At 44.2% G+C, this 27,637-nt stretch overlaps 1 protein-coding gene across 3 annotated transcripts in view; it reads left to right on the top strand.

Moving 5' to 3' along the window:
• Positions 1 to 27,637, top strand: part of INTS10 (integrator complex subunit 10) — a 203,639-nt gene that overhangs the window by 149,370 nt on the left and 26,632 nt on the right. For all 3 annotated transcript variants that reach the window (XM_033915345.1, XM_033915356.1, XM_033915365.1), the window contains 2 exons: positions 4,501 to 4,663; positions 22,853 to 22,946. In XM_033915345.1, the coding sequence (XP_033771236.1) occupies positions 4,501 to 4,663; positions 22,853 to 22,946 (257 nt within the window). The remainder of the gene's footprint in view (positions 1 to 4,500; positions 4,664 to 22,852; positions 22,947 to 27,637) is intronic.

The following is a 27,637-nucleotide window of genomic DNA, read 5'->3' on the forward strand; positions in this document are numbered from 1 at the left end:
TCCTTTTATTAAGGTGCGCTAGCGTTTTTGGTGCACACACAAGATTAGCACGCGCTAGCTGAAAAATTACCGCCTGCTTAAAAGGAGGCGATAGCGGCTAGCGCGCACAGCATTTTAGCGCGCTCTAAAACTGCTAGCGCGCCTTTGTAAAAGGAGCCCAAAATGTTGACGGATAAATATGTTTCTTTCAATAAACATTTATGGTTTTTTTTTTAAATATCATGGAATAGGAAACAATGTCGCTAGATAAATGATTAAAAGATAGAGAGCCAAGAGATGCCAAGCTGAGAAACAGGTGTCAATGTGAGGAACCCCGTGGTCTCTCACCCTCTTAGGATTGTACTAACCTGTGATAGTGGCTTATCATTGATGCACATTTTTTATTGAAGTTCTGCTGAAGGCTCCGGATCCAGTTTCTGCCTTTGGGACCACAAATATGGCATCTAAAATCCCCTGAAAAGGACTATAACCGCGGGGATGAAACTAAAATGGCAGATGAGAACTCGGTAGAAGTACAAGCTCTGGTAGAGGACTCTCTTGTCAAAATATTACAACATATTACAGATAAATTAGAGTTGGTGGATCAGTGTATAGAAGCTTAGAGAACCGATTTCTTTACTTACCAGCAGTGATTGTCGGATGCAAAAGATCAGATGCAACAGTAAGAATAACATCAACAATCTTTCCAGGAGAAATTGTCATTGTTGGAGGCCAAAGTTAATGCTTTAGAAAACCACTTTCGGCGGTGTAACCTATAGCTAGTTGGTGTTCCTGAATCAATAAAGGATCAAGATTTCAGGGGTTTCCTGTAAACTTAGATCCCCCAAACCTTAAATCTCCATTCTCTGCAAGATTGTCTACGAATTGAGCAAACTCACAGATACGGGCCTTAGAGGGCCCCGGAGCAAAAGCCAAGAACTGTTATCTTTAAATTACTAAATTGATAACCATAAAATACTTTGCTTCCAAAATTTTTCATCAGAAGTTTAAACTTTGAGTTAAGGTTTTATAATTATGGGGAAATTCCTTTTACATCCTATACACGCTCACTTATTATAATAGTCATTCTAGTGCAATAGGTGTGTCATTCTGGACAGACAGGTTATATCTCAGTGCCTGCGAGCCATGTAGAAGGAATCCGCTCCAGTTTTTTAATCCCTCCTGCATTACAGAGAGCTCTGGCTGCCCTCTATGGTTGTTTCCTTCTGCAGGCAAGCTAGAAGGAGTGTTTCTCTGCTCTGCTTATTTCTTTATTTTTTGTATCAGGTTTCCGCGTCTTGCTGCTTCTGTGTAGAAAGAACCGATGTTTCAGCCATCATGCTGTTGCTTGCTTCAGGGTATGCTGAGGTTTGCAATGTGTCTTTATATATAGTGAGTTCACGGACTTGATTGAGAACAGGGGAGTCTGTGGGTCAATTGGAGCCCTTTTCACCATAGGTCTGTAAAAATAAAATCCACATAATATAAATAATAATTCACAGTCTATATCTTCTGGCTTTCAAACACCCATATTATCACTTGAAGTCCACAATAATACACTTCTCTGTTATTGTGGACTCCAAGTGATAATATGGGTGTTTGAAAGCCAGAAGATATAGACTGTGAGGTTTTTATTTTTTGTTTTTACAGATCTACGATGATAAGGGCTCCAATTAACACCTTGTGAGTTAAGGAGCCAGAATATTGAGGTCTGTTTTTCTCCACTTTTGTCTTTATATTTTATTTGAAGTTTTGAGTGAATGGTGGTCCCAGTAATACTTCCATAGCAGTACATTTATTTGATTGAAGTTTGATTGTATATTGATAATGTCTTCATCCACACAAGTTTAGTGTTATCACACTGCTTATCCCTGCCCATAAATCTATCTGTTCTTTGAGATCCTGTCAGGTTCTTGTGACCTGGATAGGCCCTTGTTGGAAACAGGATACTGGGCTTGATGGGATCTTTGCTGACTCAGGCCCTGATGCTCAAAGCTTACCATGCCTTTACCATTTGTCGCTAAACCAATTCTGAACTGGTTTAATGTACAAGCAATTTAGCTTCCGGTGCACAAAATGGCTCTGTGCAGTCTATTCCATGCCCCATAGCAGCCTCCAAGAATAGTAGGGAAATATAGTGCAGCAAGCTTATTAATATTAAAATGAGCACTCCAGGTGATGCACAAAATGAAACGCCAACCTTTAATGCTCCAAATTACTGGCAGGTCTGGAGGTGCCAGTAGTGTTGAACCATATGTGTTAAAAGCACATACCTTCATAGAACAAGTGGGTAAAAAGATGATCAAAAAAATATTACCTAATGGTATTTCTGAGTATCTCTTTGTAATTACTGAAAAATTTTCTTTTTTACTAATAGATTCTAACCACCCAAAAAAATTGTATTTAAATTTCTCCATAGACACCTTTAACACTGCAAATTCACATACTATTCCCAACAAACACATTTCTTATAATAGGGTGTGAACATATCATAGGAAGTCAGATCATAGGATCTCTTATGATCTAGATATCATTTCAAATTCACATCCTGCAACGTTGTTTCTTAATCATATTTGCTTACTCCCCCTTCCAATCCCTTATAAATAGACTCATAAATAAAGTCTAAACCCTATTCCCTACCATTAACAGCTCTGTTGCACTACCAAAACCTCCATCAAATGAATGATGTTACCAATCCCTGATAGGTAATAACATTACAGTATTAATAAGTTTGCTCATGAAAACAGATACACCATAACAGAACTGAACATTCCCAAAATAAGATAGTGAATATTGTAAAAGCATATTCCGGCAGGTCTGGAGCTGCTGATTGCATGAGAGGTGAAAATTAAAATAAAAGTACAGGATACATTTGTCATACTTTTATAGGGTGGGGGGGGGAGGAGCACAAAATAAGCATATATTTCTTGCTATAAAGATGTGTTAAAAGCGTGACTCAGGCGCCTGTGTTAAAAGACACATTTCAGGTGTGTTCATTAAAACTGTATACTGGCAGGTCTGGGGCTGCCAATTGCATGAGGTGAAAGTTTAAAAAACAAAACCCAAAACAACATTTGCTTGGTTTGTTGGTAGTTCTACACCCCATGCGCCTATGATACACTACAATAAGGCACACCTAAGATACGCCTGCCTACGATGTAGCTTTTCCTGGCACATGTGCACATTAATGCCTCTTTTCGTGAACTGCTCTGCGCATGTGTAAGTCGCTTTCTCCAACATCTGATCGGATGCAGTGTTTTTTGAGTATCACTCCTCGTTTAGAAATTGGCACTACAGCAGCTCATAGGATTTTAACAGGGACTTTTGAACATTGGGCCCTCAATATGGCAGTTCTTATGGGTTGAATGAATGGATAGCTCAACATGTTTCAAGTTTATTGACTTTTAATATACCGACCATCAACAAGTATCTGGCCGGTTTACAATAAAATATTTAAAATAGAGGTTAAGATAATAAATATTTAGAGAAAAAAATAAAGGTGTACATTAAGGACATTAACTGGACATTGTTATGCTGATTTAGAATGGCTTCCTAGTGTTACCTACAGTTGGTTTTACAATTTGTAGTTGCTTTCTTGGTATCAAGTAAATTTAATTACCAGACCTCAAACACCCAAGGCATTACTTTATTAATTTTTCATGCCCTTGCTGGGGTGGTGCAAACATCATCGGTCTTGGTAAAGTGATGTGTGCCCAATAATTTAAATCTAATTGCTCTTTTTTCTCACAGGCTCTATAGAAATAAAAATATAAAGTGCTTAAGGTGCTATGGAAGGAAGGCACTTATCTTCCATGCCCGACAGCTGCCCAACCATTTCACACTTGGTTTCGTCAGGGGCTATGCCTCCTTGTGTACATGCGCCAATTTTTTAATGAAGAAACCTTTTCTTTAGATAAAATAACGAGTACCAAAGATTGCCTGACGAAACCAAGTTTGAAACGGTTGGGCAGCCGTCAGGCATGAAAGATAAGTGCCTTCCTTCCATAGCACCTTAAGCACTTTATATTTCTAGAGAGCCTGTGAGAAAAAAAGAGCAATTAAATTTAAATTATTGGGCACACGTCACTTTACCAAGACCGATGATGAATACACCATCCCAGCAAGGGCATGAAAAATTAATAATGTAATGCCTTGGGTGTTTGAGGTCTGGTAATTAAATTTACTTGATATAAGTTTGTTCTTCATTACATGACAATTAGCTTATTGAACAAATTCAATTTTTTTCCTTATTATAGTCGATTTGCTTTCTTGGTATAACACATGTTGCTAACGTTACAATGAAACATTGTATTTCTGACTTGAGACAGCCAGTGTTCTAAAATCTTCAATTTCTGTCCTCAAAAAATATGAAGCATGGTTTACAGATTTATTGTTTGTGTTATATTCTTTGTAATGGCGTATAGAACTTGTGTGTATACAGCCAAACTATTCCTCCCCCTCCCCCATTAATGAATTATTAGTATCCTGATTTTCAAATGATCATGGACTGTTTTCCAACAGCTGAGGGCGTTCACGGACAACAGGGATGACATGGCCCTTGGTCACGCAATAGTACTGCTTCAGCATGAATGGCCAAGGGGAGAGAATTTATTTCTGAAAGCTGTCAACAAAATCTGTCAACAAGGGAACTTCCAATATGAGAATTTTTTCAACTATGTTACAAGTATCCTTTTCTGTATGGGTGCTGGGAATAAATCAAGATAAACTAATCACTCCACCTAACATTAAGGACCCAATTCATCAAGGATGTTTCCCATGGATACAGGATAGGAGAAAAGGTTCAGTGGATTAGATCCTAAATGTTCTGTTTGCTGGTAAGCATGTAGCATGTTTTGCTCTTATTTTTGTGTTTTGCCAAAATTCAAGGTGGGGGGGGGGTCATTTGATTGTAGTGTTTGTACCTAATTATTAAGAAAGGGCATAGAATATTTAGAAAAGGAAGTGTTGCTATATGTCCAGAGGCTTGGAAGCTCAGGACAATTTCCTTCAGCACTAGTCCTTGGTATGCCAGCGATATAGGCTTATGAAGCTATTGCCCTGTTTCTATTAAATAGTGCTTCAGAGAGCAACCACCTGCGTTCTGGCCCAGCTTTTTCCTTCCAGATAACATGTAGGGAACATGAAAACGAGCTAGGGATTGAGCATGAAATATATACAGCAAAGAAAGAGATGCATACATGTAAAAAAGTGCTATTCTCCTCCTATCAGTGGGTGGTTATGTGTTTGATAATTGTGCAGAATTTGGTTTGGTGTGCTGCAAGAATTCAACAAATTCAATTGTATCACAAAAAAGGTTGAGAGCTACTGGAAAAGAGACCATAGGGAAAGCCAACTTTTTTTTCTCTTTTGATTCAAATAGTTGTGAAAGTGCTGTGACAAAATGCACCATTTTGAATTAGAAAGCAGATTGTGTTTTTATTATGTCCAGATAGGTCTGACCTTGGAGGAGGCGGGGGGAACTTCAATAGCCTTCAATCCATAACCCTACTCACCACCAACCCAGCCAGCAGATTTAACCGTTCCCCTTAACTGTATCCATGACATCCTGTTTGTCTGTCTTGTCTGTTTAGATCAGGGGTGTCCAACCTGCGGCCCCGTGAAGTATTTTGTGCGGCCCCGGTCAAGGGCAATGCAGTGTTTTCCTCTGCTGCCCCCGGGTGTTTACCGTCTTGCTGGCTCCCTCCTCTGTCTTGCTGCAGCGTTTGTGCGGCCCCAGAAACATTTTTTTCAGCCAATGTGGTCCAGGGAAGCCAAAAGGTTGGAAACCCCTGGTTTAGATTGTAAGCTCTTTCAAGCAGGGACTGTCTTCTTTGTGACGCTCTACAGCACTGCTTATGTCTGGTAGCACTATAGAAATAATAGTAGTAATAGTAGAAATTCTAGAAATGGCACCTATATTTAGGCTCTGGTAGGCACCCTAGCGGCACCTAAGTTAAATAACAAACACCATTTAAAACAGCAAAGAATAGCACCATTAAAATGCCTACTAGCGCCTAACTAATATGTGCTGAAATTGCACCTACATAGGCGCTTTAGGCCACCAAATGCCACTGTGGGCGTGGCTAACTCTGGAAGGCCTAAAGCGCTTAAATAGGCACAATTCACAGCATAGATAAGTGCTGGAAATGTAGGCCCAGAAAACCCTGGCCTACATTTCCGGCACCTATCTTTTGCACAGGTGCGATTCTCTTTAGGGTACGATTGACACACAATTGGCGGCCACTTTTTTAAGGACAAGCAAGACTGATAAATCCTCATTCCAGTAACTGTTTCCAGAAGCTTTTGAGCAAGCATAGTGTACATTCTTGCCACTGCCACCACAATGCAAGATTCATTCAAGGTTATTTCAGCACTCAATTCTGCTTTTGTTTGATATTAACCTGTAAGTCCTCTTTTTCTTGTGGAATAGATTTATTCATCCCCTTATAGTGTCATTACATAAGATTTTGTATCAATGTAAAGTTTTGTTTTAGCTCTGTTTGGGCTCCGTATAGGCCTCAAGCTCCCATCCATGGAAATTTTGTCGTCTTTGAGTAGCTGATTTTGCTGCAACTATTTTTCTAGAAGATATGTCCCAAAAGAAGTCCTTCAGCAGCTTCAAAAGGTGTTCCTGGTGCAGCAGAACCATTTCCATTAGGGATACCCATTCTTAGTGCTTGCAATGCCTTGTACCTAACTACCTCTCTTCACAGATTTCAAGTAGAAGGATGCATGATAGAGAGGAGCAATGGGAGACCCTTTTTGGCAATAAGAATAAATCAATGTTAGTATCAGAAACATTCTCATCAGGGCCAGGAGCTGCATTAGACACGGAATACATCAACATCACTAGTGACTTGGTCACCTTTGATATCAAGCTTCAGTAGAGGCCACCAGGAATGCTCATCATCTAAAGAAGAGGGCATATACTGAGAAGTCCTGGCATCATGCCCGGAGGCACTGTTCTCAAAGCACCTTTGACATAAGAACTGCTTATCCTCTGGATCAATGGGTGCAGTAGCTTTCACAGACCTGAGATTCGAGAAGCATGTCCTGTGGGCAGTCAGCCAGCACCAGCACCTTTCCTTCTCTCCAGCCCTCTTCCCTACTGGCATCCCCCCTTGCAGCTCAGGGCCCATCTGGAGGGCCTTTGCGCATGTACGGATGTCAATGAGATGATATCACAGGTGCCACAGCCACTGCGTTTATTGTGCCGCAGTTCATGAAAGTTTGTGGGACACTGATCTAAACATTCAATTATCTAAACTCCATTCCTCAGATTAGCTGCCCTTAGCTGTACCTTTCTCCTCCAGTGCCAATCTTTGTTCCTTTCATCTAACTGCCCCTTATCCCTGGAATAAACTACCTAAGTTTGTTCACCACACCCCTTCCCTGCCCTTATTTAAGAGCAGACTGTCCACATTCTTGCAGACAATGGGTCTATTAAGTCTTTTGCAGATCTGCAACTAGAATTTGGGCTACCATCTTCCGATAGCTATGCGTACTGGCAACTCTGGCACTATATCCGGTTATTGCTACATTCCACTTGGACAGAGGACTTTCTTGAACAGTTCCAGGAGGTCCTTTGTCTCGAGGCTCAGTCTGACATCCCATTGTGATTTCATCATCATTGTCTCCAGGATCTTTATCCAGATTATGATTCTTCCAAGCCGACATTGGGCTGGTCAACTGACTTAGGTGTGTCACTGCAGAAGGGGCAACTTAAGCAGTATGTCTCACCAGCACCTGCCAGTTTCTCTTTGGAAAATCTGCTATAAACTGGCCTTATGTCTCTATATTTCATCGACATGTACTAAAAAAAGGCCATCCGCCAGTATTTGGTCTGTCCAAAGTGCAAGCACCCTACACCCACCTTGGGCCACATGCTTTATTTTTGCTCGATCGTACATCGCTTTTGGAAGAGGATTTACAACACATTTCTGATCTGACTCCAGTAATTTTGTTTTACAGGTGCCCAGTTGTCGCCCTAGTACCTAAGGATTTGAGAGAGTTTCAAAAATTAGCATTTCTTATGGGAGTCAAATCTGTCCTTTTATTTTGGTTAACCACAGAGGATCCCACAATAATAATAATTTATTCTTATATACCGCCAGACCACAAATGGAGGGTTTTGCTCATACATTATTTATAGCTGGAACGCCTGCGTGTGTCTGACTTGGATACTCCCAAAGGGAGGAAATTGCAGATTATGCGGGAACCATTTTGGAGTTCTGTGACACCTACTGCTAGAAGCAGATTGTTGAATTTGTGATTACCCTGTTTGCATTGGCCAATCTTATAATGCATTGAGCCTTTTTGATGCTATCGGTGAGGCAGTCAATCTTGCTGGAGTTGGGAGGTGGAAAGGTGGGGGAGAAAAAGCTTTAAAAGGTTTTCTTATTTGTGTACTTCTTATTTTATTTCACTATATTTATTTCACTATTTTATTTCACTATATTGTGGAACATCTTTGTTCCCTGTTCTGTTGTGCACTTGCATAAGAAAATATATTTTCAAAACAAATAAAAGCAGACTGAAAACCCACCTTTTTGATGTAGCCTTCAATCCATAACCCTACTCCCCACTGCCCACCACCATAGCCAGCAAATTAACCATTCCCCCTAACTGTATCCATGGCATCCTGTTTGTCTGTCTTGTCTGTTTAGATTGTAAGCTCCTTCGAGCAGGGACTATCTCTTTCATGACTCTGTACAGTGCAGTGTACATCTGGTAGCGCTATAGAAATAATAGTTGTAGTAGTAGTAAACATCTCTATCAGATCACCCGTGTCTCTTTTCTAGAGAATACACGTTCAGGTCTTTGAGTCTTTTTTCATACATCTCGTGGAGTAGATTCTATACCATTTTGATTGTCTTCCTCTGAACTGCTCCAAATCTTTTTATATCCTTACAAAATAAATCAAAATTTAATGTAGTACTCCAAATGATGCTTCACCAGTGATTTGTATGGAGAAATCACCTTGTTCTTCTACTGTTTATACCTTTCTTTATTCAGCCTTGCATCCTTCTGGCTTTAGTCACCAACTTATCTCATTTTTTCACCATCTCGAGGTCCCTCTCCTGTTTGTTGTGTGTCTGCCTTTCTTCTCCTATCATATACAGTTCCTTTGGATTTCTGCGCTCAAAATACATCACTCTGCATTTCTTTTTATTATGGTAATGGTTTATTAGACTTGATACACCACTTTTTAGGAATAAGAGACAGCAAATTGGTTTACAAAATTAAAATTAATAATAAGAAAGGAATGCCATTGGTAAAAACAGTTCTGCAAAGTAGAAATATAATATAGCCACACTAAACAATGCAGTTCTGATTAGACAAACTAAAACATTGTTAGCAGATACTGAGCGCCAACTGGGTACAGACCACAACCACAACCCTTTCACTCCTGAAATGCCAGGAAAGAACAAAGATTTTAAGTGGTTTCTTAAAGCAAGGTTTGGCAAGAGAGTGGATGAGCATTCCAGAGCTGAGGAGCAGTAAGACGCACCCGAAGAGGTTCTGAGTGAGGATCTGTTAAGGGGAAGAAAATCTCCATTGGAATATCTGACCTGCTGGCATTCAAACTTGGAAAAGGTAAAACTTGAGCTTCAGTATTTCGTTATCCTTCTCTTTTAATTTTTTTAGTTCAGTACTCTGCTTTATCCCAGGACAAGCAGGCAGCATATTCTTGACTGATGGGTGACGGCACCGACGGAGCCCCGGTACGGACAATTTTAGAGTGATTGCACTATAAGAACTTGGAAAGTTCTAGCAGGCCGCACCGCGCACATGCGAGTGCCTTCCCGCCCGACAGAGGTGCGCGGTCCCCAGTTTCTTAGTTTCCGCGGAGCTAAGAAGACGCACTTTCAACGGCTGTTGAAAATTTTTTCTCTAATGCCTTCCTGCTCGCATAAACTTTTTCGGTATTTTATTCCCTTCTTTACTTATTTTCTTTAAAAAAAAAAGAGAGAAGAATTTTCTTTTCTTTTTTTCTCATTTTTTCGGGTTCGCCCCGGCGGGGCCTGCTGCCACCATCGAGGCCTCGGCCTTCGATTTGGCAGAAGCCGTTTTTATCCCAGGACAAGCAGGCAGCTATTCTTGACTGATGGGTGACGGTACCGACGGAGCCCCGGTACGGACAATTTTAGAGTGATTGCACTCTAAGAACTTGGAAAGTTCTGGCATGCCGCACCGCGCATGCGCGAGTGCCTTCCCGCCCGACAGAGGCGCGCGGTCCCCAGTTTCTTAGTTTCCGCGGAGCTAAGAAGACGCGTTTTTTCAACGGCTGTTGAAAATTTTTTGAACTTGCCTTCCCGCTCGCGTAAACCCTTTTGGCTTTTGCCTCTTTCTTTTTCTTTCATTTTTTGTAAAAAAAAAAAAAAAAAATCTTTGGTTTTTTCATTCAATTTGGCTTTTCCCCTGCGGGGCCTTCTGCCACCATCGAAGCCTCGGCCTTCGATTTGGCTGAAGCGGTGTTCATGTTCATGCCCCCTCAGCCAGGTTTTAAAAAGTGCCAGCGGTGTGCTCGGCCCATATCTCTCACGGACCCACACAACTGGTGCTTACAGTGTTTGGGTCCTGAGCATCAGGCCTCCACCTGCACCCGCTGTGCCACACTAAAAAAGAGAACATTAAAAAATCGCCAAATACAACAGCGATTACTGTTCGGCGCCGAGATGTCCGATCCCGTTCCATCGACTCCGACTTCGGCACCGGTTCAGTCGGCACCCTCTTCTTCGACGCCGCGAGATTCCGCGCCGGCGTCCCAACATGCAGGTAAGCCGGCTAAGAAGCCTTCCCCGCTGGAACGTCCTCCGGTCTCAAGTGCAGTGAGTCCAATCCTGCCGACTGTGAGGCGCCAGCGGAAGCGCTCCGCCCCGATTGAGGTGAGTCCCTCGACATCGGGCTCCTCATCTCCGGGGCGTCGAGCGGCACCGCAGGTACCGCAGAAGAAAAAAGCGGTACCGGTGCCATCCCTTGATGACCGTATTACGGCCATTCTCCAGGCACAGCTCAAGCAGCAATTGCAACAGCTCCTTCCAACTATCCTGGCACCGAACCTTCCGGTGCCGGTCCGCACTGAGCCGGTACCGATAGTGGAGCAACCGGTATTGTCGGTATCCACTCCCTCGGTACCGATTCACTCCACCTCATCGGCATCGATGCCAGTCCTTGCGCCGGAGCCGAGAGCTCAGCATCAATCGGTGCAGACTTCGGCTCCGGTACAACCGATTACATCGCCTGGGTCGATGTCGATGAGATCGGGTAAGTCGGTGCGCAAGACCCGGCATGTAGACTCAGCTACCCCTGAGTCTCGGGATCGTTCTCCCCATGTCAGGGATCCTGATCTGTGGGGAGATTCAGAAGAGCCTTTTCTCTCTGAAGGAGAATGTTCCTCAGATGAGGAGGAGTCTGCTGTACATGACCCGTCCTCTAAGCATGACACTTCATCTTTCTCCAGTTTCCTGAAAGATATGTGTGATTCTCTGTCTATTCCTTTGGAGGCTGAGTCCAAAAAGTCTAAAGCTTTTTTGGACGCCCTGGTCTTTGACCAACCTCCAAAGGAATATTTGAAGCTCCCTCTTCACGACATCTTGAGGGAGACTTTTTACAAGAATTTAGAGACTCCCTTAACGGTTCCAGGGGCCCCACGTAAGTTAGACTCTCTGTACAAAGTAATTCCCATTCCTGGGTTCGACAAACCACAACTTCCTCATGAATCTTTACTTGTCGAATCCACCCTTAAAAAATCTGCAGGAGCCAGTGTATATGCTTCTGTTCCTCCTGGCAGAGAGGGTAAAGCCATGGACAAATTTGGTAAGAGGCTCTACCAAAATGCAATGTTGGCTAATAGAGCTGGAAATTATGGCTTTCATTTTTCTTTCTATCTGAAACATCTCCTTACCACCATGGCTTCCTTTGAGAAATACCTTCCTCAACGGAAACAACAATCTTTCCACCATTGCTTGTCTTCTCTGTTTCAGTTGCGTAAGTTCATGGTTAGATCCATTTATGACACCTTCGAACTTACATCCAGAGCGACAGCAATGTCTGTGGCAATGCGTCGCCTGGCCTGGCTTCGGGTATCTGAACTTGATGTTAATCATCAAGATCGGTTAGCCAACACCCCATGCCTAGGGGATGAGCTTTTTGGGGAATCCATGGATTCGACTACTCAAAAGCTGTCGGCTCATGAAACACGTTGGGATACCCTTCTTAAAAATAAGAAAAAGCCTCCCCCAACAAGGCCTTTTAGACAACAGTCAGCATATCAACGCCGTTTCACAGCTAGACCATTGCCAACAACTGCTCAGCAACCCAGGCGTCAACGGCAGCAACAACGTCAGCCTCCCAGGCAACAACAGCAACAGCAGCCTGTAAAGCCAACTCCACAGCAGAAGACACAGCCCTTTTGACTTACTTCTCCAAAGTATAGCCAGTACTCCTATATCTGCTCTCCTGCCTCAACCTATAGGAGGTCGTCTCTCTCTATTCCTCAGCCGGTGGGAAGTTATCACTTCGGACCAATGGGTCCTCAACATCATCCGCCACGGCTACTCTCTCAACTTTCAGACTCTTCCATCCCAAAACCTGCCAAAAGAGTCTGCTTTGAACAGTCCTCAATCTGCCCTCCTTATTCAGGAAGTTCAATCCCTCCTTCTTCTAAACGCTATAGAAGAAGTTCCTCTAGATCAAAAGGGTCAGGGATTTTACTCCCGTTATTTTCTAGTCCCCAAAAAAACAGGAGATCTCAGACCAATTCTAGATCTTCGCGATCTCAACAAACATCTGGTAAAGGAAAAATTCAAGATGCTTTCCTTAGCCATTCTTTATCCTCTTCTCAACCAAGACGACTGGCTATGCTCCCTCGATCTCAAAGAAGCATACACTCACATACCAATCAATGTAACCTCAAGACAGTATCTCCGTTTCATGATCAATCAGTGTCATTACCAGTACAAGGTGCTGCCCTTCGGTCTTGCTTCCTCTCCAAGGGTGTTCACCAAATGTCTCATCGTGGTAGCTGCTTTTCTGCGCTCTCACCACCTTCAGGTATTTCCTTACCTGGACGACTGGTTAATCAAGGCCACATCCGCTCCAGCAGTTCTCCTGGCCACCAACCAAACCATCCAGTTTCTACAAATATTGGGATTCGAGATCAATCTACCCAAGTCTCATCTCATTCCCACTCAACGACTCCAATTCATTGGAGCGATATTGGACACACTCCTCATGAGAGCATTTCTTCCATCCAACCGTCTTCAGACTCTTCAGTCTCTATGTCAGCAGGTACTTCCACAACATTCCATCTCTGCCAAACAAATGATGATACTCTTGGGTCACATGGCATCCACAGTTCACGTCGCACCCCTCGTACGTCTTCACCTGCGAACTCCTCAATGGACCCTTGCTACTCAGTGGTCCCAAGCGACGGATCCTTGCTCACGACACATCTCTGTGACATCTTCTCTTCGTCAATCTCTAAAATGGTGGTTGGTATCCTCAAATCTATCCAGAGGTCTTCTGTTCCATCAGCCTCCTCATCAACTAGTCATCACCACCGACGCCTCCCCTTATGCATGGGGAGCTCATTTGAACGAGTTCCAGACTCAAGGTCTTTGGACAGCCCAGGAAAAGAAGCATCACATCAATTTCCTGGAACTCAGAGCGATGTTTTATGCCCTCAAGGCCTTCCAACATCTTCTCTTTCCTCAGGTCCTTCTGCTGTGCACGGACAATCAAGTGGCCATGTACTACATCAACAAGCAAGGGGGGACAGGCTCTCGCCTCTTGTGCCAGGAAGCACAGAAGATCTGGACTTGGGCCATAGATCACCATCTCTTCCTGAAAGCTATCTACATTCAGGGAGAACAGAATTCCTTAGCAGACAAGCTCAGCAGAATTCTCCAGCCTCACGAGTGGACACTCGATCCTGTAACTCTACAGTCTATCTTCGCTCAATGGGGCACTCCTCAGATAGACCTCTTTGCAGCTCCTCACAATCACCAGCTGCCCCTATTCTGCTCCAGACTCTACTCCCCTCTCCGTCTGGCAGCAGATGCATTTCTCCTCGATTGGTCAAATTTGTTCCTGTACGCTTTCCCTCCTCTGCCTCTCATGTTGAGAACCTTATTCAAGCTCAAGAGGGAACGAGCCACCATGATTCTGATTGCTCCGAGGTGGCCCAGGCAACATTGGTTCTCCCTTCTACTTCAACTCAGTTCCAGGGAACCTTTTCTTCTTCCACTGTATCCTTCTCTGCTTACACAGCATCAGGAGACCCTGCTACATCCCAACCTCCAGTCTCTGCACTTGACGGCTTGGTATCTCTCGGGCTGACTTCTCATGATACACTTTTGTCTCAGCCTGTTCGTTCCATTCTAGATGCCTCCAGGAAGCCAGCCACTCTGCAATGTTACCATCAGAAGTGGACGAGATTTTCTTCCTGGTGTCTTCTTCATCATCTTGATCCAACTTCCCTGGCAGTGGAGTCGTTGTTGGATTATTTGCTTTCTTTATCTGACTCTGGCCTTAAGTCTTCTTCCATCAGAGTCCACCTCAGTGCCATTGCTGCTTTTCATGAGCCGATCCATGGAAAACTTCTATCAGCTCATCCCCTGGTGTCCAGGTTCATGCGGGGTCTTTTCAATGTGAAACCACCTCTTAAAGCCCCTCCTGTTATCTGGGATCTCAATGTGGTTCTTTCCGCCTTGATGAAGCCTCCATTTGAACCTTTGGCTACCGCTTCTTTCAAGTTTCTCACTTGGAAGGTACTTTTCCTTATTGCTCTTACCTCTGCCAGGAGGGTCAGTGAGCTTCATGCACTGGTTGCAGATCCACCTTTTACGGTTTTTCACCATGACAAGGTGGTTCTGCGTACGCATCCAAAGTTTCTCCCTAAGGTTGTCTCTGAATTCCATCTCAACCAATCCATTGTTCTGCCTGTTTTCTTTCCAAAACCTCATTCTCATTCTGGGGAACAAGCGCTGCATACTTTGGATTGTAAGAGGGCTCTAGCTTACTATCTAGAGCGTACGAAACCCCACAGATCAGTTCCCCAACTCTTTCTGTCCTTTGATCCAAATAAATTGGGACGTCCTGTTTCTAAACGTACGTTGTCTAATTGGCTAGCAGCGTGCATTTCATTTTGTTATGCTCAGACCGGACTGACACTGGAAGGTTCTGTCACGGCCCATAAAGTCCGAGCTATGGCAGCATCTGTAGCTTTCCTCCGTTCCACTCCTATTGAGGAAATCTGCAAAGCTGCTACTTGGTCCTCAGTTCATACTTTTACATCTCATTATTGTCTGGATGCTTTCTCCAGACGGGATGGACTCTTCGGCCAATCTGTTTTGCAAAATTTGTTTTCATAATGGCCAACCTTCCCTCCATCCCTCTTTTTGTTAGCTTGGAGGTCACCCATCAGTCAAGAATAGCTGCCTGCTTGTCCTGGGATAAAGCACAGTTACTTACCGTAACAGGTGTTATCCAGGGACAGCAGGCAGATATTCTTGCGTCCCTCCCACCTCCCCGGGTTGGCTTCTTAGCTGGCTTATCATAACTGGGGACCGCGCGCCTCTGTCGGGGGGGAAGGCACTCGCGCGTGCGCGGTGCGGCATGCCAGAACTTTCCAAGTTCTTAGAGTGCAATCACTCTAAAATTGTCCGTACCGGGGCTCCGTCGGTGCCGTCACCCATCAGTCAAGAATATCTGCCTGCTGTCCCTGGATAACACCTGTTACGGTAAGTAACTGTGCTTTACGTTCATGCCCCCCCCCAACCCGGTTTTAAGAAGTGCCAGCGGTACGCGAGGCCCATTTCTCTCACCGACCCGCACAACTGGTGCTTACAGTGCCTCGGTCCTGACCATCAGGCAGCGTCCTGCACCCGCTGTGCCACTCTGAAAAAGAGAACTCTTAAAAACCGCCAAATTCAACAGCGGTTATTGTTTGGTACCGAGATGTCGGATTCGGAGGCACCGACTCCGACTTCGGCCCCGATGCAGTCGGCACCTACTTCATCGATACCGCGCCGGCGTCGCATTCCTCAGGTAAGCCGGCTAAGAAGCCTTTCCCGCTGGAGCGCCCTCCGGTCTCAGTGGCAGCGAGCCCAATCCTGCCGACCTCGAGGCGCCCACGGAAGCGCTCCGATTGAGGTTAGCCCTTCGACCTCGGGTTCCTCTTCGGAGTGTAGAGCGGCACCAAAGGTACCGCAGAAGAAAAAAGCGGTACCGGTGCCTTCGCTGGACGAGCGAATTGCCGCTGTCCTGCAAGTTCAGCTTAAAGAGCAATTGCAGCAGCTCCTGCCTGCTCTTCTGACACCGAGCCTTTCCGGTGCCGGTCCGGTCTGAGCTACCGGTACCGGCAGTGGAGCAGCCTCTTTTATCGGCATCCACTTTGTCGGTACCGGTACAAACAGCTTCCTCGGTATCCATGCCAGTTTTAGCGCCGGAACTGAGGTCTTTACACCAGGCGGTGCAAACCTCAGCACCGGCACGCCCGATAACATCTCCCGGTACCGTTTCACAGAGGTCTGGTAAGTCGACTCACAAAACTCGACACCTAGAACCCTCCACACCGGAGTCTCGGGACCGTAGTTTTCAGGTGAGGGACCCTGATCTGTGGGGTGATTCAGAGGAGCCGCTTCTCTCTGAGGGAGAGTGTTCGTCAGGGGATGAGGACCCTTCTGTATTAGATCCGTCCTCTAAGCCTGATGCATCTTCTTTTACCTCTTTTCTCAAAGAAATGTGCGACTCTCTCTCTATTCCCTTGTAGGCTGAATCCAAAAAATCCAAGGCATTTCTCGATGCACTGGACTTTGACCAGCCTCCAAGGGAATTCTTGAAATTGCCTCTCCATGATATTTTGCGAGAGACTTTCTATAAAAATCTAGAGACACCTTTAACCATTCCAGGAGCTCCTCGCAAACTGGACTCCTTGTATAAGGTCATACCTATTCCTGGCTTTGACAAACCACAACTCCCCCATGAGTCTTTACTAGTGGAATCTACTTTAAAGAAATCCACGGGGGCTAGTGTATACGCCTCTGTCCCTCCTGGCAGAGAAGGTAAAGCCATGGATAAGTTTGGCAAGCGGTTGTATCAGAATGCGATGCTGGCTAATAGATCTGGGAACTATGCTTTTCATTTTTCGTTCTACCTTAAGCATCTCATTCAGAATTTGTCATCTTTTGAAAAATACCTCCCTGACCGTAAAAGATCTGCTTTTCGCCAAACTTCTTCATCGCTCTTACAACTCCGTAAGTTCATGGTCAGATCGATCTATGACACCTTTGAGCTGACCTCTCGGGCCACGGCTATGTCGGTGGCCATGCGTCGCCTGGCCTGGCTCAGAGTTTCAGAACTTGATGTCAATCATCAGGATCGACTGGCTAATGCACCTTGCCTGGGGGATGAGCTGTTTGGAGAATCCATGGACTCCACTACACAAAAGCTCTCAGCTCATGAGACCAGGTGGGATACTCTTCTCAAAACAAAAAAGAAGACCCCACCTACCAGGCCTTTTCGCCAGCAGTCGGCCTACCAGCGTAGATTTGTGGCTCGTCCTTTACCACAGGCCCCACAACAACCCAGGCGTCAGAGGCAACAACAGAGACAAGCTGCTAGACCAGCACAGCAGCAAGTGAAGCCTCCCCCTTCACAAAAATCCACTCAACCCTTTTGACTTGGTTCTCCAGGACATAGCCAGTCTCCATCCTGCTGCCCACCTTCCGCAGCCCATAGGAGGACGCCTTACTCTTTTCATAAGCCGTTGGGAAACCATCACCTCGGATCAGTGGGTCCTCAACATCATCCGCCACGGCTACTCTCTCAACTTTCAGACACTTCCTGCCCAAAGTCTGCCAAGAGAGTCTGCTTTGAACACTCCTCAGGTTTCACTCCTTCTTCAGGAGGTTCAATCCCTCCTCCTTCTGAACACCATAGAGGAAGTTCCTCTAGATCAAAAGGGGCAGGGATTCTACTCCCGTTATTTCCTAGTCCCCAAAAAAACAGGAGATCTCAGACCCATCCTAGATCTTTGCAATCTCAACAAATGCTTAGTCAAAGAGAAATTCAGAATGCTCTCTTTAGCCACTCTTTACCCTCTTCTCAATCAAGGCGACTGGCTATGTTCCCTCGATCTCAAAGAAGCATACACTCACATACCGATCAATCTGGCCTCCAGACAGTACCTACGCTTCATGATCAATCGTTGTCATTACTAGTACAAGGTACTACCCTTCGGTCTTGCCTCCTCTCCAAGAGTGTTCACCAAATGTCTGATTGTGGTGGCTGCTTTTCTGCGTTCCCACCACCTTCAGGTGTTTCCTTACCTGGACGATTGGTTGATAAAGGCCAATTCATCTCAAACAGTACTTCAGGCCACCAACCAGACCATCCTATTTCTATGTTTGCTGGGGTTCGAGATCAATCTACCCAAATCTCATCTCATCCCCACGCAGAGACTTCAATTCATTGGAGCAGTCTTGGACACAGTCCTCATGAGAGCGTTCCTGCCGTCCAACCGTCTTCAAATGCTTCAATCTCTATGTCAGCAGGTGCTTCCACAACGTTCCATCTCTGCCAAGCAAATGATGATACTCTTGGGTCACATGGCCTCCACAGTTCATGTCACACCACTTGCACGTCTTCACCTGCGCACTCCTCAATGGACCCTAGCTACCCAGTGGTCCCAAGCGATGGATCCTTGCTCACGTCACATATCTGTAACATCATCTCTTCGTCAGTCTCTACAATGGTGGTTGATATCCTCAAATCTCTCCAAAGGTCTTCTGTTCCATCTACCTCCTCATCAACTTGTCATCACCACCGACGCCTCCCCTTATGCCTGGGGGGCTCATTTGAACGAGTTCCAAACTCAAGGACTTTGGACAGCTCAGGAAATGAAGCATCACATCAATTTCCTGGAACTCAGAGCAATGTTTTATGCCCTCAAGGCCTTCCAACATCTTCTCTTTCCTCAAGTCCTCCTGCTGTGCACAGACAATCAAGTTGCGATGTACTACATCAACAAGCAGGGTGGGACGGGCTCTCGCCTCTTGTGCCTAGAAGCCCAGAAGATTTGGGCTTGGGCCACAGATCGCCATCTATTCCTGAAAGCTATCTACATTCAGGGAGAACAGAATTCCTTGGCGGACAAGCTCAGCAGAATTCTCCAGCCTCACGAGTGGACACTCGATCCTTTAACTCTGCAGTCCATCTTCGCTCAGTGGGGCACTCCTCAGATAGACCTCTTTGCAGCTCCTCACAATCACCAGCTGCCCCTATTTTGCTCCAGACTCTACTCTCCTCACCGTCTGGCAGCGGATGCATTTCTCCTCGATTGGTCCAATCTGTTCCTGTACGCTTTCCCTCCTCTACCTCTCATGTTAAGAACCTTGTTCAAGCTCAAGAGGGAACGAGCCACCATGATTCTGATTGCTCCACGGTGGCCCAGGCAACATTGGTTCTCCCTTCTACTTCAACTCAGTTCCAGGGAGCCTTTTATTCTTCCATTGTTTCCTTCGCTGCTTACGCAACATCAGGAGACCCTTCTGCATCCCAACCTTCAGTCTCTGCACCTGACAGCTTGGTTTCTCTCGGGCTGACTTCTCATGATACTCTTTTGTCTCAGCCTGTTCGTTCCATTCTGGATGCCTCCAGGAAACCGGCCACTCTGCAATGTTACCATCAGAAGTGGACACGTTTTTCTTCCTGGTGTCTTCTTCATCATCATGATCCCACTTCCCTTGCAGTGGAGACCTTGTTGGATTATCTTCTTTCTTTGTCTGACTCTGGCTTCAAGTCTACTTCAATCAGAGTCCACCTCAGTGCTATTGCTGCTTTTCATGAGCCAGTCCATGGAAAACTCCTCTCAGCTCATCCCTTGGTGTCCAGGTTCATGCGAGGACTTTTTAATGTGAAACCACCTCTTAAAGCCCCTCCTGTTATCTGGGATCTCAATGTAGTTCTTTCCGCCTTAATGAAGCCTCCATTTGAACCTTTGGCTACCACTTCTTTCAAGTTTCTCACTTGGAAGGTACTTTTCCTTATTGCTCTTACCTCTGCCAGGAGGGTCAGTGAGCTACATGCACTAGTTGCGGATCCACCTTTTACAGTCTTCCATCATGACAAGGTGGTTCTGCGTACACATCCAAAGTTTCTCCCTAAGGTTGTCTCTGAATTCCATCTCAACCAATCCATTGTTCTGCCTGTCTTCTTTCCGAAACCTCACTCGCATTCTGGAGAACAGGCTCTGCATACTTTGGACTGTAAGCGGGCTCTGGCTTACTATTTAGACCGTACTAAGCCCCACAGATCATCTCCCCAACTCTTTCTGTCTTTTGATCCGAATAAATTAGGACGTCCTGTTACTAAACGTACATTGTCAAATTGGCTTGCAGCGTGCATTTCATTTTGTTATGCTCAGTCCGGACTGACACTGGAAGGTTCTGTCACGGCCCATAAAGTTAGAGCTATGGCAGCATCTGTGGCTTTCCTCCATTCCACGCCTATTGAGGAAATCTGCAAGGCTGCTACATGGTCCTCAGTTCACACTTTTACATCTCACTATTGTCTGGATGCATTCTCCAGACGGGATGGACACTTCGGCCAATCTGTTTTGCAAAATTTGTTTTCCTAATGGCCAATCTTCCCTCCATCCCTCTTTTTGTTAGCTTGGAGGTCACCCATCAGTCAAGAATATGCTGCCTGCTTGTCCTGGGATAAAGCACAGTTACTTACCGTAACATGTGTTATCCAGGGACAGCAGGCAGATATTCTTGCGTCCCACCCACCTCCCCGGGTTGGCTTCTTAGCTGGCTTATCCTAACTGGGGACCGCGCGCCTCTGTCGGGTGGGAAGGCACTCGCGCGTGCGCGGTGCGGCCTGCTAGAACTTTCCAAGTTCTTAGAGTGCAATCACTCTAAAATTGTCCGTACCGGGGCTCCGTCGGTGCCGTCACCCATCAGTCAAGAATATCTGCCTGCTGTCCCTGGATAACACCTGTTACGGTATGTAACTGTGCTTTTTCAGCAAAGTCAGTTTAGGCAATAGAGTCTCTGCTAGGGCTTTTATATAAAAAAGTGTTTTAGTCTAGATTAGTATTTTACATTGCATTTCAGAGCATAAGATAAGATCAGATTAGGGCACAGATAGCAGCGAGGAAAGTCTTTGTTTAGTGTTTAATTCCCTCCCCTCCCCAGGCTGATCTTTTGATTTATAGGCTGTTCGGCTAATTATGAACAGGGCATTGCTTTAGTAGGATTTTTTCTACTTTTTTTTCATCAGGTACTAGTACTTCTGTAACTACAGTATGGCTGGGTAACATTGTGTTGCCAAACCTGTTGCCCAGGTTACAGCTTCTATCTCTGTGCAGACAGAAATGTTACCCAAGCAGAGCGGGTGGTTCCATGTGCAAGCTGTCTTCATCTTGAATCCCTCATGAAGGAAGTAAAGGAACAGAGAGAAGGTGACAAGACTGAGAAGCATCCGTTATAGTGAGAGTTTACATCAATGAAATGCTTCATGAGGCATCAAAGATTCCCAGCAGTGGAGAAGAAGAGGCCATGCTGAAGGAGGACAGCTAGACTCAGATTACCGGACCCTGCAGGATTGGTACTGTGATCCCATCTGCTCTTGAACTGAGAAACTCGTATGTAGCACTGGAATTGCAGGAGATGAGAACATCCCAGGGTGAGGAAGGATCAAAGCTTGAAATCCCCAAAGTTGCTAGCTCAGTGACCAGTAGAAAGCTTAAGGTAGTAGTGGTTAGCGATTCCTTTCTGATGGATACAGAGGCATCCATCGGCAGACCAGACGTGATGTCTTGGGTGGAATGCTGTCAAAAGCTTTCTGAAAATCTAGATACACTGCATCAACTGGCTCACCATTTTCCATATGTTTATTCACACCTTCAAAGAAGTCAGGCAAATTGGTGAGGCAAGATCTCTCTCAGCTGAACCCATGCTGACTTTGTCATATTAAATTGTGTTTGTCTATATATTCTACAATTTTATTTTTTATAATTGTTTCTGCTATTTTGCCCAGCACTGAAGTCAGCTTTCTGGTCTGTAATTTCCCAGATCTCACTGGAACCCTTTTTAAAAATTGGCGTAACATTGACCTGTCTCCAATCTTCAGGTACTCCAGATGATTTTAGCAACAGGTTGTAGATCACTAGCAGCAGATCAGCAATTTCATGTTTGAGTTCTTTTAGTATCCTGACTTAGTATATCTTCCAGATTCACCGAGATTTCTTTCAGTTCCATCACATCATCACCCTTGAAAACCATTAACAGTTCAGGTAGATCTTTTACATTTTCTTCAGTAAAGACCGAAGCAAAGAATTCATTCAGTCCCTCCGCTATGGCCTTATCCTCACTGAGTACCCCTTTTTTGCTCCTTGATCATCCAATGGTTCCACAGATTCCCTTACAGGTTTTCTTCTTCTGATGTACCTCAAAAAATTGTTACTATGAGTTTTTGCGTCTTTGGCAAGTTTTTCTTCATATTCTTTCTTAGCTTTTTTTTTTTTTTTTTTAATCAGTGTATTGCATCTAGCGTGCCAGTTCTTATGTCTCTTCTTATTTTCTTCATTTGGATCCTTTTTTCTATTATTTAAAGGATTGGTTTGTTTTTTTTTTTACTCTGTCAGCCTCTTTTAATTCATCTTTTACCAATACCGTCTCTCGTTTTCTCTTCTTTCCACCTTTGTTAATACGTGAAATACACTGCTTGGAAACCTTAAAAATCTTCTTTCAGTAGATGTGGCACTAGCTCTAATCCAGTGTCAGAAAGTTGAGGGTAGGGGAGGAGGTTTGTTGTGATAATTTTGCCAGTCTTGTTAACTAGTCCTGAATCACATCTGCAGATATTGATATGCTTGAGGAATTTGCTTATTTAAGAACCCAAGAAGGTGGGAAGATCCATCTGGAATTGCTGCCAAATCAGGGAATGCTTATCAAGTAAGTTTACTTATATATTAGTGCTGCTGTCAATTATGTTTTAAAGAATGTAGAAATTTGTGGTGGCTGCACAATTTCTGTAATTCTATGCTTAATGTTTGTGTTATGGTATTTATTTGTTCAAGACCCCCTTTTAAATTTCATGACTTACTAATGTAAGATATGTTAACACAGTGCAAGAGCCACCCTGTGAGCTTCAGGAATACATATTTTGTACCAAAATTGTGCTGTTTGTCTTATCTAAAGCATTTGAATATGCTGACACATTAATTTAGTTCTTTTTAAATGTTTATGATTCATACAATGGATTGTTCTTAAAAAAAAGTTTTATGACTAGACCAAACGAACACTAAATGTTGATGTGACCCTTTAAAGAAATGCAGTGGTTGGAAGGCTTTTTGTAAGACATTGTTATACAGCTAAGTGTTGCATAGTAATAACTTAAAAAGTCAGATAAAAATTGATACTTCTGTGGACTGACTATCTTATCCATATTAGACCTTTGACCTCTTGTAGAATTTATACATACATTCTGACATTTGAGAGCTCCTCCTCCATTCAGTGACCAAGAATTATATGCATTGGCAGCAATATGGGGCTTTGGAAAAGTAATTTTAGTGGGAGGAACTAGAGGGTATAATTTGAAGATAAACGGGAGAGAGAAAAGAATATGAGAAGGCAAGATCAAGAAATTAAGCAATGTAAAAGCATCAGAAAGGATTCTGGTAAGTAGAGACAGAACCAAGAAATTGGGGGGAAGTTTTCTAGTTTACAAGATAGGAGAGAGAACACAAAGAGAGGCCAGAGGGAAACTGAAAAGGGTAGTGAATAGTCATTGGGGAATAATAGGAGCAAAGAGGAGAAAAGTGATGGAAGGGTCAAAAGAGTGAAAACGAGCATAAGTTCAGAGGAGTGTCTGGGACAACATAAGAGGCAAACTAAAGAAAACAAGAAGATAAGTAGAAGACTGGAAGGAAAATGCCAAAGCAGTGAGTATATTTATACTTTTTCTGTTGAGAAAATTTTAATAGTTAAAAACTGTACTGAAAATTTGTGGATCAGTGGATTTTGACAAAAATTAACTTTCTGCAATTATTTCAGTAAAAGGAAACTTAGGGCCTGATATTTAAACATGACAGTGGAAAAGTAAAACACCAGCTACCATGGTTACATTGAAACCTGATTTCAGCACTGGCACCTGGGTACCAGCTAGTACCAAGTATCCAGTTAAGAGAGTTGCACGGGGATAGAAATCAAACCCGTCCTCGCCTGTCCCTGCTGGAATCATACCCGTCCCCACATGTAATCAAATTCGTCCCTGCCCATCCCTATAAACGTCAGAAGTAGTTATTTCATTTAATTATGCTATTAAAGGCTCTGGTAGAGACCCATTTATAAATAAGCAAAGTCACTATTAATTTGGAAGTATTAATTGGGAAGAATGCATACTTCAGGTCTCTGCCAGAGCCTCTAATGTAAATATAAATACTCCAGCTGATGAGGACCTCCAAGCTATGTCAGCTGAGGATTTTCTCTGAAGGTGGCCGAGGGTTCCTTTTGCCAAACTTGGCAGACAGCAGTAGCGTCCCTGATGCTGGCACCTCAGTGGCTTATCTTTGGAGGAGGTCCTCAGCTGGCGGTGCTTCGAGATCTCCACCAGTCAAAGCAAGGGCCAGCAAGTACTTCAGCACTGGAGAAATAAAACCTGGAATGCATTTCCTTTTCTTTTAAACATAATATCAAGACATCTGCTATGTACATTTCCCAAAGCTAACATAGTTCAGTCAGTAAATTCCTTTTTTATCTTTGTTGTCTGGAGATTTATTTTTCCATCAAGTTAATCCCAGTTTCTCTTTTTTTCCGCTTTCCCATCTGCAAATTCTTCTCTTGCTGTCCATTAGTTCCTCCTACCATGGTCCAGCATTTCTCCCTCTCTCTTCTCTTCCTCCCATTGTACAGCAGCATCACTCCCTTCTATCCTGGATCAATCTCCCTCTTTTCCCCTCCCTAATCCTGCACAGCATTTCTTCCTCTCCTCCACCTGCATGTGCAACATGTCGTCTCTCTCTCTCTCTGTCCAACATCTCTCCTCTCATTCCTTCCCTTAGTGCAAAGGCAGATGTGAAAGAGAGAGAGGGATCCAGGGTGCATATATCCCATCCCCTATACATCCAACATTTTTCTCTCTCATCCCCCAGACCATGTGCAGCATCTTTCGTCCCTGTTCACCAGCCCCATGCCCAATATTTCTCCTTCTATCACTCCTCTCCAGCACCATAATTGTCTTCTCTCCTATTAACAATTGTATTTCTTTTCCCATCCTTTCCTTTTGTTTTAATATGTTTGTAACGTTAGTCTCCAATATGTTTTGTAAGGATTAGTTCTTTGTTTGTTTTGTTGCTTAAACTTTGTAATTTTACTGATATGTTCATCGCTTAGAATTTTGAATAGGCGATCAATCAAATTTATAATAAATTTGAAACTTGTATTCAAGCCCCTTGAGGTACTTCCAATCCTCCAGGATCCCCTTGACCCTGGAGGGGGTCCCCATAGGATTTCTGCAGGATTCCCATCATCCCCATCCCCATTCCCATGCAGCTCTCTAATCCAGTTTCAGCACTTACTCAGAAGTGCTGTATAGTTGATAGCAGTATTCAGACTACTAAGCAAATATCTAACTGGTTAAAGTTAGAACAGTGTCTTTGCTGTCCCATCTTTGTCCAGTTAGTAGTTTAAATTCAGACGCTAACAAGATACTCTTGGAGAGAAAAAGAGGTAGCCATCATTTCTAATCTTATCTTCTTTGACAAAATAAGAGAGAGGAAAAAGAAAATAGTTGCATGCAGTAGTTCCATACTTTTCTCCTGTTCAAGAATGGTTTTGGACATGAAATGTTGGGAAAGAAAAATCAGCTTTTGAAAATATAAGTAATGCTTGGATGTCTTGCTTTTCTGACACTGTATTGAAAGAGGATAGAGAAAGTGGGCTATAAATTATGTCAAGGTTGTTTAACCACTACTTACAGTACTTTTCCTGTGAAATCAGAGTTTCAGTAATAAGGTCTCTTGCCATAAGTTATGCCGATTAACTAGAAAAAATTAGGATTTTCTGACTGGATGACAGCTTCTCTCATGCTGTATTTTGCTGGTCATAATTACATTTGGACGAGAGCATTATTGTTGAAAAATTCTGTACTTCCAGGGCTGGTTCAAGGGACTGTAGCACCATGAGCCAGCTTTTGTGCCCCTCTCCCAGCTTCAATCTAGTAGCTTCCCTTCTATCTTGCCCCCCCCCCCCACACACACACACTACTGGTGATAAAGGGTGGAGCTTAACACTCACATCCAATCAACTTCATAGGCTGGAAGAGGTAGGTTCTTATCATTGTACCCAACGCTCCAGTAAAGATCACAGTCCAGGTAGCAACAAGCGATGAAAAGCAATGGGTAAATGTGTCCCTTTTTGTCTTTGGCAGCATCTGATGGCATAAAAAGGGGCGGAGCTTAACACTTGCACTCGATCAGCTTCACAGGCTGGGAGAGGTAGTATTTTACCCAACGCTCCAGTAAAGATCATAGTCCAGGTAGCAACAAGCGATTATAAGGCAGGGAGGGACTGAGAAAGAAGTAGGGTGGTTTGAAAGAAAAGAAAGCATATGGTGTGCACAGGTTAGATAGGGAAGAAGAGACTTTGGAAGACCAGCTGGGAGTATGGAGAATATAGGCATAGCATAAGTGTGGTATAGATGGGCTAGAAGCAGGATGGTAGATTGTGATGATGAGTTGGGGTTGGGGAGGAAGAGGGGTTGGGAGCACTTGCAGTGCTACCCCTAGCATTTCTTTTACCCACAAGTTCTCCCTGTTGTGCACTTCATTTAATGAAAGCCTAGCTCAGGGGTAGGGAACTCTGGTCCTCGAGAGCCGTATTCCAGTCGGTTTTTCAGGATTTCCCCAATGAATATGCATTGAAAGCAGTGCATGCAAATAGATCTCATGCATATTCATTGGGGAAATCCTGAAAACCCGACTGGAATACGGCTCTCGAGGACCCGAGTTCCCCACCCCTGGCCTACCTAGTTGTGTTCACAACACACCATGCTTTAATTTCCTTTATATGGACTTGTTAATTTGTGATGAGTTGGCTCCTAAGATCTGAATCTGTCTGTTTGTCAGGCTCAGTCTGCTGCATTTGCCTTCCCCATTGGCAGCTGCAAGGCTTCAGCAGTTCCCTCCTCCCCTGCAATCTATCAAACAGACACCAGGGGAGGTAGAAGGAGTAACTAAGATACGGAATCACTTCCTTCCTGAGTTTTCCTGTAGCTCTGCAGCACGGAGTTTACTGCCCCAGATCTCCAGACTTACAGGGAAAAATATTGGGTGTGCTCATATGGTTACCATATTTGTGAAGACAAAAAAGAGGACATGTGGCCCAGCCCCACTCCCACCTCTGACCTCGACCCACTCCCCAGCCCCACCCCTCAACCGGGCAGCTGCCAGCTGTGTGCATTTAGGGCCATAGAAAGCTATAATTGCACTCTGTGTGACTTCCCTCCATGGTGCCCCCCCCTCTTTCTTGCATTGCTCCTACCCTCTCCTCCATGATATATCAGACTTTCAGTTGTGAGATTTGCACTTTATTCAAAATAAAGAAATACAATTATTTTTTCTGTGTTTGTTGTCTAGCTGTCTAAT

This window comes from Geotrypetes seraphini, chromosome 1, assembly GCF_902459505.1.
Source record: "Geotrypetes seraphini chromosome 1, aGeoSer1.1, whole genome shotgun sequence".
NCBI lineage: Eukaryota > Metazoa > Chordata > Amphibia > Gymnophiona > Dermophiidae > Geotrypetes > Geotrypetes seraphini.